Raw genomic sequence first — 16,683 nt, 5'->3', positions numbered from 1 at the left:
CACGCACCGTTTCGTAGCCATTAAAGCGTTTAGTAGGTTAGAGAAAAATCGAGAAACGTCCAGTGAAATCTTTGATAAAATCAGTACATACTTATTACTTTCGATATCATCACTGAAAATAAGCAGGACGAGAATTCACCCTGGATTTCCTGATCGGATGTACTCCGTCGTGGGAGGTGCTCCAAAGAATGTTCCTACTACGTCCTGCCGTTGTTCCTATTATTACATAAAAATTAGTGTCATCAGTGTTCAGCTTATCGTCGACGGAAAAATACCTATAAAAGGAACAATACATCATGTAGAGGAGATTGGGGGAATGTGATTGACAGTGTCTCGTTGAAGCAAGCATTCTGGCATTCGCCTGATTTAGTAAAATCACGTCAATGTTATTCCAGCGCGGCTGGATAGCACCTGAACACAGGTCAGTGCATGCGTTTGGTAGAAATAAAAGTGCAGGAAAGGTAAATTACCTTGATAGTGGACTCCGGTAGGTTGAGCTGTGAGGCGAGCTCGCAGCGGCGCGGCCTGGACACGTAGTTCTCCTTGTAGAACTCCTTCTCGAGCCGCGCCAGCTGCTCGCGGGTGAAGGCGGTGCGGTAGCGCCGGATGCTCTGGTCGTTCCCGCTGCTCGTCGCCGTGCTGCCCGTCGACATAGCCGGAGTCTCTGCGATCAGAAGACTAGTGTTCGCTGCTGTCCCCACAACTACTACTTCAATTCTCCTATCATAGTGCCACTGAACACTCATTAATACTTCTTCCAATGAAGCGTAGGAAACATTTGTAGTATACAACCCTCACAGTTCAGTGAGAAAGCCTCTGAAGGTGTTGGAGAAGAGCTAGTGATAAAGTGATGTTCTGAACTCGTCCGTGAAGCGTGCGAATGGTGCACTTGGCAGTGTACCGACGGTGACAGGTGGGGATCTGGGTTCGAATGCTGGTCATCCGCACAACTTTAATTTTACGCGCCCAGTCAACGGTAACAAATGCTCTGTTCATTCTGTCCAGAGTAAACTAATTGATCGCCAACAAACATACATTAATCAACTTCACCATGTGAGACACTACATTACTGACTGAGATTACTGCATGTGTTTTCTTAACTGACTCAAGTGAGGCGCAGGAAGCTTCCGCAGAAATGTGTTAACCAGAGTATGGTTACAGGTCAGCTTCCGTTCTTGGCCGAATCCATGTTCTACATTTCTACGAGATTTATATCGCTCTCTAAGACAGTTTTCTCCAAGTTCATGCACTTCATTAGCAACGCTCTACACCGTATTTAAGTCTCTTCTATATTTAGTCTCTAAGACAGAGATTCATGAATGCTTCAAATGGCTCTGAGCACTATGGGATTTAACACCTGAGGTCATCAGTCACCTAGAACTTTGAACTACTTAAACCTAACTAACCTAAGGACATAACACACATCCATGCCCGAGGCAGGATTCGAACCTGCGACCGTAGCGGTCGCGTGGTTCCAGACTGAAGCGACTAGAACTGCTCGGCCACCACGGCCGGCAGATTCATGAATGTTTTGTAAACAGATTGTTTGTAAGAGTTAACACCGAACGAGATGAATGTGTGGTTAGGACGCAGACTGTTATTTGGAGGCAGCAGTGTTCGAATCTCCGTCCGGTGACTTCATTTTGGTTTTCGTGGTTTCCCTACATCACTACGGACCAAAGCCGTGATGATTCCTTGATAGAGTAACGGCTGTTATCTATCCTCCGTCTGGTCGTTGTCCAAAGGAGTCGATGCTCCCTCTCTAATGACCGCGCTGTTAACCGGATGTTATGCAATTGCTCATTTAGTGGGACTACAGTCAGTAGATAAGGTTAAGCGCGATATATGAAGGTTTTCCGTAAGTTCCCTAAATCGCTCCAGGCAAATGGCGGGACGGTTACTTTGAAAGGACACGACCGATATCCTTCCCCATACTTGACTCTATACGAGCTTATGCTCCGTCTTTAATGACCCAGATATCAACGGGACGTTAAACCCAATCTGCCTTCTTTTTTTGTTGCTTCGGCTGCGAGGAAAATGGCTGTCTGAATGGCGGTTTCCGTTGTTGAGGAGGGTGACTGGCAGCTCCCTCGGTGACGAGAGCCCTGGGAACGTTAGACACAGAGAATTTGTCCCGTTTTCGAAAATGCTGTGAAGACTCCTTGCGACCGCTGGAGTCGCTGTGGAACCATGGCGGTTCTGGGACCTCCGAGGATGTTTGGCAAACCCCAGAATGGAGGTGTGTCGGCGGATGCCAAGTATTGCTTTCTCTTGGACAGTAAGAGCTGTGATTGGCCTTCGTTAAGCCAGAAATTCTTCTGGAAGGAGCAAGAGAGGCAGTGGAGGTGGCAGGGGACAGAGTGACTAATGATAGCTCGTCGCTGAGGTTGTTTATGAGACAGCCTGCCATAAGACGGCAAAGGCCAAAAGTAGCAGAGTACAGAAGCGAAAAGGCTAGTGAGGGTCCGGAGTCGAGACCGGTGATAGAACTGTGAAGTGATGACAGCCGCGTGAGGAGTTGGAAGCAGCACGGAGGACGAGAGGGCAATTCAGTAAGGATCGGCGGAAAACGGAGAGGCGCAGGGCTCACTGTGAAAGAAAAGCGCCGTAGTAAGCCTTCTGTAGCATCCGCCTCTGTAGCAGCACTGCCAGCGCGGCGGATTGCCAAACAAAGGGCCCCGGGTTCGGTTTCCGCAGCTAGGAGAGTTTCTTCGCTCGGAGACTAGGTGTTGTGTTGTCTTTAAATTCCTATCGCCATAACTGACAGTCCACTGTTGACTTGGTCGCTTACGAAAGCCAGTAAAAAAAACTTTTTGTTGTTTCATGTCAGAATGGACTGGAAGTGTCTAAGGTTGTAGCACGGGCTAGTCTAAACTTTATTTGTCATAGTGTAAAGAAGGAGCGTTTATTAGACCACATGAATACAGAAACTAGAGGAGACCTTGCTTTCCAATGTGTAAAAGGATGTAAATGGATATTAAGGGATGTGAATAGAAATCTCGTTCAAGTAATAGTATATCTCTCCACCTGTAAGTGTTAAATGACCTATGTGCCGTCATTCCTTTTTCGGTGTCCGCAGTAATCTTTGTGTGATTCTAGGCTAGCCTCGTATATAGTGCCTGTATTTCTGGATTGGTTTCCCTACGGTTCGACGATTCTTATGGACGGACGATGGGTCGCTACTGTCAGATGGGTCACTGATTTCTCATTACAGTAATTCCCCGTGTTTCACGGGGTGAACCTTTTATAGCGAGGCTGGCGACCCAAAATATTACAGTTATCGGTGTTGGGAGGGTTGGTATTAAAAGCTCCCGAGAGCAACTGACTTAATTAAGTAGTACACCTACGGGAGGGAACATTGCAGTTACGGTCTACTCTTGTTTCCTACTTTGTAAATACCCGTCATCAGGGAAATATAATTACCAGTCTTCGATAAACCTACAAACATGAAGAATTCCAGGACTTTAGACAATTCGCTGTTTCCCTCGATCTTATGATAAACAGTGCAGCTCATAATTACAGACGGAAGTGTTTACCGAGTTCTTAAGCAGAAGGACAAAAGTTGAATTGGCTTTCCCGTAAAACAGCTGTTTGTTCGATGATTGCTGAGACTGCAGAAACGCCTTTGATAACACCTTATTCTGCATGGCAATCTTCTCGAGGCAGCCAGGTTGTACGAATGTAATCTATCAATAACTATATGTCTTACTGTTTATGAAATCAATAGCATTAGCGTTTATCGGTAATAAAGAAGTATGTTTGCCTGAAATGTTTACTTCTATTCGTATTAACACGAATCAATCGGCTACAAACAAAGGAAGTAATAAGAGAAACCCTGGCATGTAACAAATGGAGTTTTGATTTTACCTTTCGCCAACGACGGACATTCCGACGTTACTCCTAGAAATCTGCCAGGGTCATTTACCCGTGGGAAAGCCAGATGTCAGACTAAGAACCATCGGAATAACCCTTCGAAAGTGTGCTCATCTCCTAAAGCGGTGGTATACAACTCCCTCACTGAACAAATCTTCAGTATTCTTCACCGTTATGAATGCTTTACTATGTAGGTTTCAGGAAAGGGATGGTAACGGTTTAAGGAAGACCCTTACCCTTCGGCACGGATTTTTGTAGTAAGCTCGAGAGTATCAGAGAAATGTGTGACAAACTTGTATAGCAGACTTTACAAGAAAGATATTATCCTCACATCTAAAAATTCCGTTACAATACGTATCGCATAATGACCACCAGCGCAAAATTAGAGAAATTCGGGCATTATGTCACAGTGCCGGCCGATGGAGGTTGTGCAGTGATTAGTACAAGTGTCCGACTATCCAGACTCGTCGTTTTCCATTATGTCTCTAAATCACTAGTGGCAAATATCGGGGTGATTTCTTTGAAAAGGCGCGGCCAGTTTCCAGACTCGTCTTTCCCATCTTGTGCTCCGTTTCTGTTGACTTCGCTGACCTCGGGATGTCAAACCCTAATCTTCCTTCCTTCCTCGTCACCGACAATATTTCCTTCAAGATAGCGAATTCCATACTGCGAATTCGTATTGGGAATTTAAGGTTTCCGAGCTGACAGATGCTGAACAATACCTCACAGTGCTTTAACCAGATCTCTGTCCTGACAAGCTACACATAAATATTATATTAACCATATCCTGTTGTATATTCTCCCCTTCTAGAGTGGTTTTTTGCAGTGTCTTCTGAGACAGCTTCTTCTTGTGTCTTTGTACCGTATCGGCACAGGGTTTAGCGTAGTTATTAGACGGATATAGCATGGTTAATGTAAGGGGTGGTCGGATTTCCTTCCCGCCGTAACCCTCTGGGGCGGAATATGCGTACCGGAACTGCCTGTGTGTAGTGTTAGTCATGTGAAAGTGAGCGAAAGTTTTCAAAACGTCGGGCCTTAGGTACCGACCCAGTGTTAATTACATGGGATGTGGGAACGACATCCAGGCTGGCCGACCCACCGCCCCTCATTGTTAATCCGCCAGGGGGATTCGATGCGGGACCGGCGCATCACCCCGTCCAGGAAGCGACGCTTCAACAAGCACGGCTATCGTACGGTTATTGTCTTCTGAGACTGAATGTCGTACAGTATGTCATTTTGATGTGTGATGGTAGGATAGGAAATTATACGAGGCGTGTTTTTTTTAAGTAAGTACCGTTCTGAAATTAAAAAAAAGGACGTGCTAAGATATCTCAATAATTTTATTTTTACATAAAAGCCTGTACCTTACTCTACTTTTCTATATAATTTCCGTCAATACTGAGGCACTTGTCATAACGTTGTACCAGTGTTTGAATACCCTCCTGATAGAAGTCTGCCGCCTGACTTGTTAATCACTGCATCACCACTGTTTTGACTTCGTCATCGTATTGAAGACGCTGACCGCCCTGGTGTTTTTTCAAGCGCAGGAACCGATGGTAGTCACTGGGCGCAAGATTGGGGCTGTACGGAGGATGATCTAGAGTTTCCCATCGAAAAGATGTGATGAGATCTTTGGTCTGATTCGCCACATGCGGACGGGCATTGTCTTGCAGCAAAACGATGCCCTTGCTCCACTTGCCACGTCTTTTGTTCTGAATTGAACGGCGCAGATTGTGCAATGTCTTACAGTAAGTTGCTGCATTGATTGTCTCATTACGAGGCAGAAATTACACAAGCAATACTCCTTTTCTGTCCCAAAAAACTGTGCACATGATTTTCCGGGCGGAAATTGTTTGCTTAAACTTCACTTTTCTGGGTGAATCTGAATGCCGCTATTCCATGGACTGTTGCTTTGATTCTGGTGTGACGTAGACCACCCATGTTTCATCACCCGTAACAATTTGGCTTAAGAAATCATCACCGTCGTTGTGGTACCGCTCAAGGAAAGTCAATGCACTGTCTAAACGTTTGGTTTTGTGCACATCCGTCAACATTTTCGGTACCCAACGTGAGCACAATTTTCGGTAATTCAAGTGGTCGGTCACAATGCCATACAAAACACTACGAGAAACATTAGGAAAGTCATCCCGCAAGGTGGAAATCGTAAAGTATCTGTTTCCTCTCACCTTATTGTCCACTTCCTGCACCAAACTTTCATTAACGACCGAAGGACGCCCACTCCGTTGTCCACCATGCACATTTGTGGGACGATCTTTAAATGCTCTCACCCGCTTTCGTACCATTCCATCACTCATAATGTTTTCTCCGTAAACTGCACAGATCTCACGATGAATATCGATCGCTTTTAGGCCTTTAGCACTAAGAAATCTTATAACAGCCCGTACTTCACAGTCGGCGGGACTCACGATTATTGGGAGGCATCTTAAACACTCAGCACACAACGTAAACAAGGAAGAATCAGACTGTAATGGCGTCAGTGCGTAGATTAAGGTACAGGCTTTCATGTAAAAATAAAATTATTGAGATATCTTAGCACGTCTTTTTTAATTTCAGAACGGTACTTACTTAAAAAACAAGCCTCGTATGTTTGCGGAACGTGTTAAGAGTGCGCTGTACGAGACGTGATCCAAAATAAATGAGAATTATACAGTTACGCATTTTGTATTTTACAGAACATTTACAAAATTGAAGCACGTTTATAACAGTGTCCAGTGAGCATTTGTTCCAGCACCTAACCCAGCTGTGTAGCGCCTCCAGAGATTATTTTCATCTTTTATGTTCCGAAAATGCTTCTCGTTTAAGATTCTTTTCCGTGATAGGAGACGAGAAAAAGTTACGGAATCGATGAGTAGGGGAGGTGCGAAAGTGTTATTTTGTTTTTATCCAAAAATTACACAACACTGTTGCGTTGAAGGATACAATACCTTACCATCGTAATAAAAGCCATAGTCCCACCAGTGCCTCAGGTAGTCATTATAGTGCCAGAACGTACTGTTGCTGGTTCCTTGGGGAACAAATTCATAGTTTACTACTCTCTCGCATATCTGAAAATAAAGCAGTTTTGCTTTCACGTTGATTCTCACCAGTTTTAGTTTATTTGGCCGCAGTGATCAACAGGTCTTCCACGCTTTCAATTGTTGCTTGGCTTCTAGTAACATATCCATAACATCAAGACTCGTCGTTAGCAATAATTTTTGACGTTCTCTCATGTTTGCAATTTTAAAATCAGCGACTTGCACAACAGCGTTTAAAAAAATAAGGACTCCAACACAACTGGAGTTTCTGCACCGATAATGGTTGGCCATTTTATAGCGGAGCACCTGCCGGGAGAACCACTCACTACCGCCACTCCGCATAACGAATACTGCCGCTCTTTTCCCTACCCAATATCCGTTTTCGCACTATAATTTCAATGAAAAACAGCCATGAAATACTCAGGGTCTCACAACAGGTGGCACAATAAGGCTGACTAGATCATCTGGAGTTAACACTATTTTTGTGTCCGATATAACTTACTGTGAGGAAAGCGTGGTTTTCAGTTTAATAAAAGAATAAATATCTAGTTAAACGGCTTCTAGAAGCGTGAAAAATACGCTGATGATTGTTACTGACTGATCCGTGTCTTCTAAAATCCTTTTTCCAACTAAGACTTCCATTCTGGTTCATTTAATTCTTAAGAAACAAAGTTAACGTTTATCGACAATTCGACATGGAGGTAATTCTAGACGGAATAGTAAATTGGATGGCTACAAATAGAGAAGAAACCGTTGATGATCGTAGTAGAGGAACAATTGTGGCATTGGATCGTTGTATTACGGACCCAGCAGGAAACATAAATCAAGATGGTAAGATAGTACACTGGTGTGCAAAACTTAAGGACGAAAATAACTTTCTCATGTTGTGTCATTGCTAAGTAACGTATCTCCATGAAAATTGCACCATGCATAGAAAACTGCTAGAGTACAGATCAGAAGGTAACTGGAGGACGTACTAAATGGGACTAACAGAAAAGACACTTTTATTCAAAGGCAGTAATTACACTGAAGTCTGCCGCGCGGAATTAGCCGAGCGGTCTGAGGCGCTGCAGTCATGGACGGTGCGGCTGGTCCCGGCGGAGGTTCGAGTCCTCCCTCGGGCATGGGTGTGTGTGTGTGTGTGTGTGTGTGTTTGTCCTTAGGATAATTTAGGTTAAGTAGTGCGTAAGCTTAGGGACTGATGACCTTAGCAGTTAAGTTCCATAAGATTTCACACACATTTGAACATTTTTGAACACTGAAGTCTTCGCGATTTATTATGGTCCCCTGGAAATTACAGAAGGTGGATTGTGGTTCGTAATAGTTTGTGTGTGTGTGTGTGTGTGTGTGTGTGTGTGTGTGTGTGTGTGTGTGACCACGAACGACAATATATGCTCTGCACCTTGCTCCCATTTTGGCCACAAAGTCGGTTATGAGTTCTTGTGGTAGGGCGTTCCACTCCTCTGGAGGTACCCTCATATGACGAGAGGTGGTCAGCACCAAGGAATGTTCTCGAACATGACCGTTTTGGTGGTCCAGCTTTTATGGTGAGGGAAGGGGTAATGTTGCTTGGGCGTTCTGACCTCCTGATCTCTGGTCACGGTACACTCACGGCTCCACGTTATTGTCACACTGTACTTCTTCCCCGTGTGCTTCTTTCCCCGGGAGCATTCGACCCTGACTTCATTTTTATGGGCGACAATGCGGACCGCATCGAATGCGCACGTGAAGGAGCTCTTGGAACGAGAGGATATTCGGCGAACGCACTGGCCTGTCCGTTCTCACTACTTAAATCCCATCGAGCACGTGGTGGGATGCGTTGGGGAGACTTACTGCGGCAAAGAATGCCTTACCGACGTTGCGGCCAGCAACGGAGCACGTTGCAGAGCTGGCAGTGCCGTCCGTGGCAATCACACACATGTCCCGCCTTTTATTAATGTCCACAGGATCATCATGAATCACGGTGACTTCAGTGTGGTTATTGTCTTTCAATAAAAGCAGAATTTCTGTTCGTCTCACTGCGTATTTCTTTCAGTTACCTTGTGTACTATAGCGCAGTAGTTCTTTCTACATATGGTCTGACTTTCATTGAGCTATGCTACATGGAAGTAACACATCATGCGAAAGTTACTTTCGTCCTTAGATTTTGTACACCAGCGTATTTTCAGCACAGTACCTCCCCAACGGGTAGACGGGAAGAGAAATGAGAGCCCAGTGCCTGGACATCGTAGAAATTATTACAGTTTGGAGAATGACAGGGAAAGGAAACGACCTTTTCCTTCTTAATGGATTATTTCAGTATTCACCCTAAGGGATTCAGGAATACTACATGCAGTCTAAATGAAGGTAAGCTGTTGTTTCCTAACGACACAATTGACTCGTATTCAGGAAACAGTGGTTTAAGTGCCCGTCTGCTCATCCAGAATCAGTTTTTTCGTGATATCCCTAAACGACTAAAGCTAATACGCTGGGACGGTTCCTTTGAGATGACAGAAGTGCTTTCCTTCCCCAGAGAGAGCTTGAACTCCGTTTATAATGAGCTCGTCGTCAACACGACGTTAAACCCCAAGTTTGCAGCCGCGCGGGATTAGCCGAGCGGTCTGGGACGCTGCAGTCATGGACTGTGCGGCTGATCCCGGCGGAGGTTCGAGTCCTCCATCGGGCATGGGTGTGTGTGTTTGTCCTTAGGATAATTTAGGTTAAGTAGTGTGTAAGCTTAGGGACTGATGACCTTAGCAGTTAAGTCCTATAAGATTTTACACACATTTTTTTGAACCCAAGCTTGCATCCTTTTCCTTTCGAATTCAAGTTACTACTCACTGCTTCAGCACAGTCAGTTTTATACTTACCGATCCATTTAGCCTCCAAATATATTGTCCAGTCACATTATGTGACCACCTTTCAAAACCCTTAATAATTAAATTTCTGCAGCGCGAGACGTGCAGTAAGAGAGTCAAAAATAGTTCAAATGGCTCTGAGCACTATGGGACTTAACATCTATGGTCATCAGTCCCCTACAACTTGGAACTACTTAAACCTAACTAACCTAAGGACGTCACACAACACCCAGTCATCACGAGGCAGAGAAAATCCCTGACCCCTCCGGGAATCGAACACGGGACTCCGTGCTCGGGAAGCGAGAACGCTACCGCGAGACCACGAGCTGCGGACTAAGAGATTCAATGAGGATCTGGTAGATGCCGACAGGTATGTGGACCCAGTCCGACTCCAGTACCCTGGCCAGCTGCGCCAGGTTTCTCGGCTGAGGATCCAAGGCTCGAACGGCCCGATCGAGATGTTCCCACAGATACTTGATTGGGTTTAAATACGGGGAGTTTGGTTGCCACGGGAGCACGGTAAAGTTATCCTCACGCCATGCGAAGCGCGCACGTACACGGCGTATTGTGTGACTCGTTGTACTGTCCTGCTGGTTGATGCCATCGAGCCGAGGAGAAACAAACAACATGTAGTGGTGGACATGGTCCCCAAGGACAGGTGCATGTCTGTGTTGATCCACTGTGACTTCCACAATGACGAGATCACAAAGGGACTGCTACGAAAACATTCCCCAGACAATAACGCACCGTCCTCCGCCGTAGGCACTTCCGACGATTGTTGTAGGGTGTTTGCTTTCAGACGTTTCACGCCGTACACGCCAACGGCCATCTGTCCCATAGAGCATGAAACGTGATTCATCATAAAAGGCCGTCTGTCGCCACTCAGTGGACGTCCAGCTGAGATATTGGCGAGCAAATTTCAGCCTTCGTCGCCGATGGACGACAGAACGTGGGTGTATCATCCAGGCGACTGCTTCGTAGGCACATACGTAGCAACGTTCGCTGAGCGGTCGCTGAGGATACACTGTTGGCAGCTCCTCTGTTCATCCGTGCCGTCGGTTGCTCAGCAGTTGCACATCTATTCGCCCGTACAAATCTCCACAGCAGTCGTTCACCCCTGTCATCTATGGACCGTGATGCAGCACAGTTGCCCCGTCGCCAGTTTTGGAAAGCACCATTTTGCCAAGCACAGTGTACTTTAAACGCGGCGGCGCGCTAACGGTTTACTAACTTAGTCGTTTCGGAAATGCTTCCACCCTGTTCCAAAAGCCAGTGGTTATGGCCTTTTGGACGTCAGATAAATTGCTCCGTTTGCACATTACAACAATGACTGCACTGTTTTCCGCGTCCCCCCGTCACACTTTATATGCCCTCCACTGTTATCGCTGCCACCTGCGTCGGTGAGTGGCTATAGTACGCTGTGGTCGAACATAGGCGGTGGTCATTAATGTGATTGTACATTGTAAATTTGAACATCGGTAAAGCTGGAAACATGGGCAGTATACAGGGTGATCAAAAGGTCAGTATAAATTTGAAAACTTAATAAACCACGGAATAATACAGATAGAGAGGTGAAAATTGACACACATGCTTGGAACGACATGGGATTTTATTAGAACAAAAAAAAGTTCACAAAACGTTCGACAGATGGCACTGGACTGCAGAACGTCAGTGACTGCGCATGACAATCGTGTATAAAAGGAGCTGTAATGAGAGAGAGAATCAGATGCGCCAGCAGTCGCAGCAGGCGCTTTTAGTTAAGCTGTGTTATCAGAATGGGGAATGTGCAAGTTCAGCGTTACGATCCTATCACCATAGGAAGGGGATTCGAACGGATAAAGGTCCGTTGACAAATACAGCTGTGGCGAGAATGATTTCGAAGTTCGAAGCCACGGGTTGTTTAGACGATATACCCCGTACTGGCCGACCGAGCACAAGGCGTAATGCTGCTGAGACAGTTCAGGAAGAAATGGAGACTGTAGCGGGTTCGTCTATGCACGGGGAAGTCAGCGCTCGTGCAGTCGCACGTCGCACCGGCATTCCATGCACAAATGTTTGGTTGCCACTGAGGCGTACCCTCCGATGCTATCCGTACAAAATCCATCGGCATCATGAACTGTTACCTGACGATTGAGTGAAGCGGAGGGCATTTTCGGTGTGGGCGCTTCAAAAGATGGCGGAAGATGACGATTGGTTGATTAACGTGTTGTGGACCAACGAAACTCATTTCACGCTCCGAGGGTCTGGTCAACGCCCACAACTGCAGAATTTCGTCTACCGAAAATCCTAGAACTGTCGTGGAAACTCCATTGAACGACTATAAAGTCACGGTATAGGTTGGATTTACCACATCTACCGCTATCGGGCCTTTTTTCTTCGAGGAAATGCGTGGTTCTGGTTTTGTAACTGCTACCGTGACGGGTGAGAGGTACGCCGATCTGTTACAGAATCACATCATCCCCGGCCTGGCCGATAAACACCTGCTGGAACGTATTTTTTAAATGCAGGATGGCGCTCCAGCCCATATTCTAGACGCGTGAAAGATCTCTTGCGCGCGTCGTTTGGTGATGATCGTGTGCTCAGCCGCCACTTTCGTCATGCTTGGCCTCCCAGGTCCCCAGACCTCAGTCCGTGCGATTATTTGCTTTGGGGTTACCTGACGTCGCAAGTGTATCGTGATCGATCGACATCTCTATGGATGCTGAAAGACAACATCCGGCGCCAATGCCTCACCGTAACTCCGAACATGCTTTACAGTGCTGTTCACAATATTATTCCTCGACTACAGCTATTTTTGAGGACTGACGGTGGACATATTGAGCATTTCCTGTGAAGAACATAATTTTTGCTTTGTCTTACTTTGTTATGCTAATTATTGCTATTCGGGTTAGATGAGGCGCCATCTGTCGGACATTTTTTAAACTTTTGTATTTCTTTTTGTTCTAATAAAACTCCATGTCATTCTAAGCATGTGTGTCAGTTTGTACCTCTCTATCTACATTATTTATTCAGTTTTCAAATTTATACTGACTTTTTGATCACCCGGTATTTGAGAGACATGCCGCAGCGAGCATCAGACTAGCAATATTTATTGAACAGTGTGTAGTAATCGTCAGTACGAGCACTCGTCTTGCAACAAGACAGGATGAGCAGAGGCCGGGTGCGGCTGGAGATTTCATAAGCGCCGACAGCGTCTGCCGATGTTCAAGTACTGAATGGCCACATGGCGGTGTGATTTAGTGCGGCCGGGATGAAAGCGGCCGCGCGATAAGGCTGAGTGCCCGGCCAGCCGCCGGACAGATACTAGTAGCTAGCCGCCGTCTTTTAGCGGGCATTATACCGCCACCATTCAGCTACCTGCCGTGCCGACGTGTCTTAATGCGCCGCCGGGCCCTTATCGCCCGCTTCTTGTACAGTATATATTCGGGCGGGGCCCGCGCCCGTGCCCGAGGCAAGTACCGCTTGTAATGCAGATAAGCCACATGTGTCTCCTTAACTAGGCGGGAGGTGCTACCCGTCTGATAGTTAGCTACCGGAAACACTTATTTACGGCCGCGATTTGGAGGAACATCTGTGCGTTCTCCGGAGCGGCGGCGCCGACCGCGAGCGACAAATGAGAGGTCTGCTAGTTCCCTAGGCGCTTCACATGCCGCTTCCACTCCTCACGCACATTACGATCTTTTTTTTTTGTCTACTGCAGTTCTCGTTCCAACATCTTATTCTTTTTCCTGGTCTTAATCCCGCTTCTTCACGGATTCAGCCTGTTAATTTTCGGAAATTATTTGTGCAGAAACCAGATGGCAGTTATAAGAGTCGAGGGACATGAAAGGGAAGCAGTGGTTGGGAAGGGAGTGAGACACGGTTGTAGACTCTCCCCGATGTTATTCAATCTGTATATTGAGCAAGCAGTGAAGGAAACAAAAGAAAATTTCGGAGTAGGTATTAAAATCCATGGCGAAGAAATAAAAACTTTGAGGTTCGCCGATGACATTGTAATTTTGTCAGAGACAGCAAAGGACTTGGAAGAGCAGTTGAAAGGAATGGACAATGTCTTGAAAGGAGGATATAAGATGAACATCAACAAAAGCAAAACGAGGATAATGGAATGTAGTCGAATGAACTCGGGTGATGCTGAGGGAATTAGATTAGGAAATGAGACACTTAAAGTAGTAAAGGAGTTTTGCTATTTGGGGAGCAAAATAACTGATGATGTTCAAAGTAGAGAGGATAAAAAATGTAGACTGGGAATGGCAAGGAAAGCGTTTCTGAAGAAGAGAAATTTGTTAACATCGAGTTTAGATTTAAATATCAGAAAGTCCTTTCTGAAAGTATTTGTATGGAGTATAGCCATGTATGGAAGTGAAACGTGGACGATAAATAGTTTAGACAAGAAGAGGATAGAAGCTTTCGAAATGTGCTACAGAAGAATGCTGAAGATTAGATGGGTAGATCACATAACTAATGAGGAGGTATTGAATAGAATTGGAGATAAGAGAAATTTGTGGCACAACTTGACTAGAAGAAGGGATCGGTTGGTAGGGCATATTCTGAGGCATCAAGGGATCACCAATTTAGTATTGGAGGGCAGCGTGGAGGGTAAAAATCGTAGAGGGAGACCAAGGGATGAGTACACTAAACAGATTCAGAAGGGTGTAGGTTGCAGTAGGTACTGGGAGATGAAGAAGCTTGCACAGGATAGAGTAGCATGGAGAGCTGCATCAAACCAGTCTCTGGACTAAAGACCACAACAACAACGACAGTCTACGTCTATTGTCATCCACTGTGAAAGTGTGCAAACGTTTTTCTAAATGTACCATGTTACTGAGGCAGGACGCGAGTGCAACCCCGGTATTCACCAAGTCGGATGTGGTAAACCGGCTAAAAACCACCTCCAGGCTGACCAGCACACCGACGCCGTCGTTAATGCGTCGGGTGGATTCGATTCGGGGCCGGCGCGGCTCCCCGAATCTCGGAAGTGGCCCGCAAACGAGCGTCGCTATCCGGGCGGGATTCCCCGTTCCCACATACTATGAATTTTCCGCTTCGTAGGAAGCAGAATTTCTTTTCGCTTTATGCTTCAGCTATCCTGAATCGACACGTACGAGGATGGGTCCCCTGAAGCAGGCTCGCTAGAACAGAGTGTTGTCAAGTGGTTGCCTACCTGTAGGCGTTTAGTAATCACAGTTTTCACTGTACATGTTAATTTTTAAATTGCTCAACATACGTGGGTAGCTACCACTGAGGGTGTTTACGAACTGGCGAGGGGGGGAGGGGGGTGGTCTTAAAGGGATCCTTTGCCGTTTCATTCACACATGTGTCAATATCGCACTCTTCCATGATCACGCCACAGGAGGGCGAAAAATAGGAGAGCTAGAAAAGCATCTGCAGCCTTTGTTGCTTCGGATCGCGTTCAGATTTCTTGGAATGGTTTTGAACGGTGCCTTGTGTTCCGCACCGTTAAAAAATAATTTGCGGTCACCCCGCTCTCCAAAGCGATGCGGTCAGATTCAGTGGGGTTATAGAGAAAGGTAGTAGGCGCCTTTGAGCCAAAGTTCAAACTTATAAGTCGCAGTGGAAAATGATTATGGGGTTTCGAGAAAGTGATCCTTTAATTCTGTTGCGCTGTGTATTTCGTGGGGCAGGGTGGGACCCTCTAGCACAACGCTCCCAATCACACAGCACACGAGTGTTAGGTAGATTTTGGCATAAAAAAAGTGAGAATGGCTTAGCAGCAGTCCTACTCACTGTGTCAGAACCTGTGGAGCTTTTTGCTCCTTCCTAGAATGTAAAGCGACCTAAAAGGGTTTTGTTGTCAATGCGTGGAAGGTGAACGAAAACCGCCTAACGAGTGAAACATTTTATGTACACTGGAGGTGGAGTGGAGGGAAGGAAAGGAAAGGGAAGGAACTGATGGTGTCAGCTGCATCCGGACTTAAGGCAGAATCACTGGCGACGAGAGAAAATGTGTGGTTGGCCGGGATTCGAACCGTCGATTTCCTGCTTACTCGGCACTTCCGTAAACCATTGCGCCAATCGAACTGTGTTTATCGACATTGCGCGGACTGTCTCGGCACTCCTGGCCGACCCAGATTCCCACCTAGTGACACCTATCCCATGTCCTCCGTGCTCGCTACTTTGAGATTCCGGCATGAGGTCGAACTTAATTGTGCATCCGCACTGAAGGTGGTAGATTAATTGCCATTGAGGGGAATCAACTATATGAATGCGTAGTCTCTCTTCTTTCGGACCACACGTTCTTGTGAGTGAAACATTATGTATGAAAACTAGTATTCCAAACGAATCATAGTTGATGAAACTGATTCGAGGAAGGCACCTAGCTGGAGAACTTATAACAACCAACCCTCCGCTCGCAGAAAAGAAATTTTAGTTACTTTTACACTCCTGGAAATGGAAAAAAGAACACATTGACACCGGTGTGTCAGACCCACCATACTTGCTCCGGACACTGCGAGAGGGCTGTACAAGCAATGATCACACGCACGGCACAGCGGACACACCAGGAACCGCGGTGTTGGCCGTCGAATGGCGCTAGCTGCGCAGCATTTGTGCACCGCCGCCGTCAGTGTCAGCCAGTTTGCCGTGGCATACGGAGCTCCATCGCAGTCTTTAACACTGGTAGCATGCCGCGACAGTGTGGACGTGAACCGTATGTGCAGTTGACGGACTTTGAGCGAGGGCGTATAGTGGGCATGCGGGAGGCCGGGTGGACGTACCGCCGAATTGCTCAACACGTGGGGCGTGAGGTCTCCACAGTACATCGATGTTGTCGCCAGTGGTCGGCGGAAGGTGCACGTACCCGTCGACCTGGGACCGGACCGCAGCGACGCACGGATGCACGCCAAGACCGTAGGATCCTACGCAGTGCCGTAGGGGACCGCACCGCCACTTCCCAGCAAATTAGGGACACTGTTGCTCCT

The 16,683-nt window shown here is 46.5% G+C and overlaps 1 protein-coding gene across 1 annotated transcript in view; it reads right to left on the bottom strand.

Annotated features, from left to right (window-relative positions):
• LOC126249429 (segmentation protein even-skipped-like) overlaps positions 1–16,683 on the bottom strand; it is an 83,448-nt gene that overhangs the window by 27,107 nt on the left and 39,658 nt on the right. The window contains exon 2 of the mRNA XM_049951081.1: positions 471–664. Coding sequence (XP_049807038.1) covers positions 471–664 — 194 coding nt within the window. The remainder of the gene's footprint in view (positions 1–470; positions 665–16,683) is intronic.

Source organism: Schistocerca nitens, chromosome 3, assembly GCF_023898315.1.
Source record: "Schistocerca nitens isolate TAMUIC-IGC-003100 chromosome 3, iqSchNite1.1, whole genome shotgun sequence".
NCBI classification, from domain to species: Eukaryota; Metazoa; Arthropoda; class Insecta; order Orthoptera; family Acrididae; genus Schistocerca; species Schistocerca nitens.
Note: the sequence above shows the minus strand (reverse complement) of the source record. Positions and strands in the feature narration are given on the sequence as shown.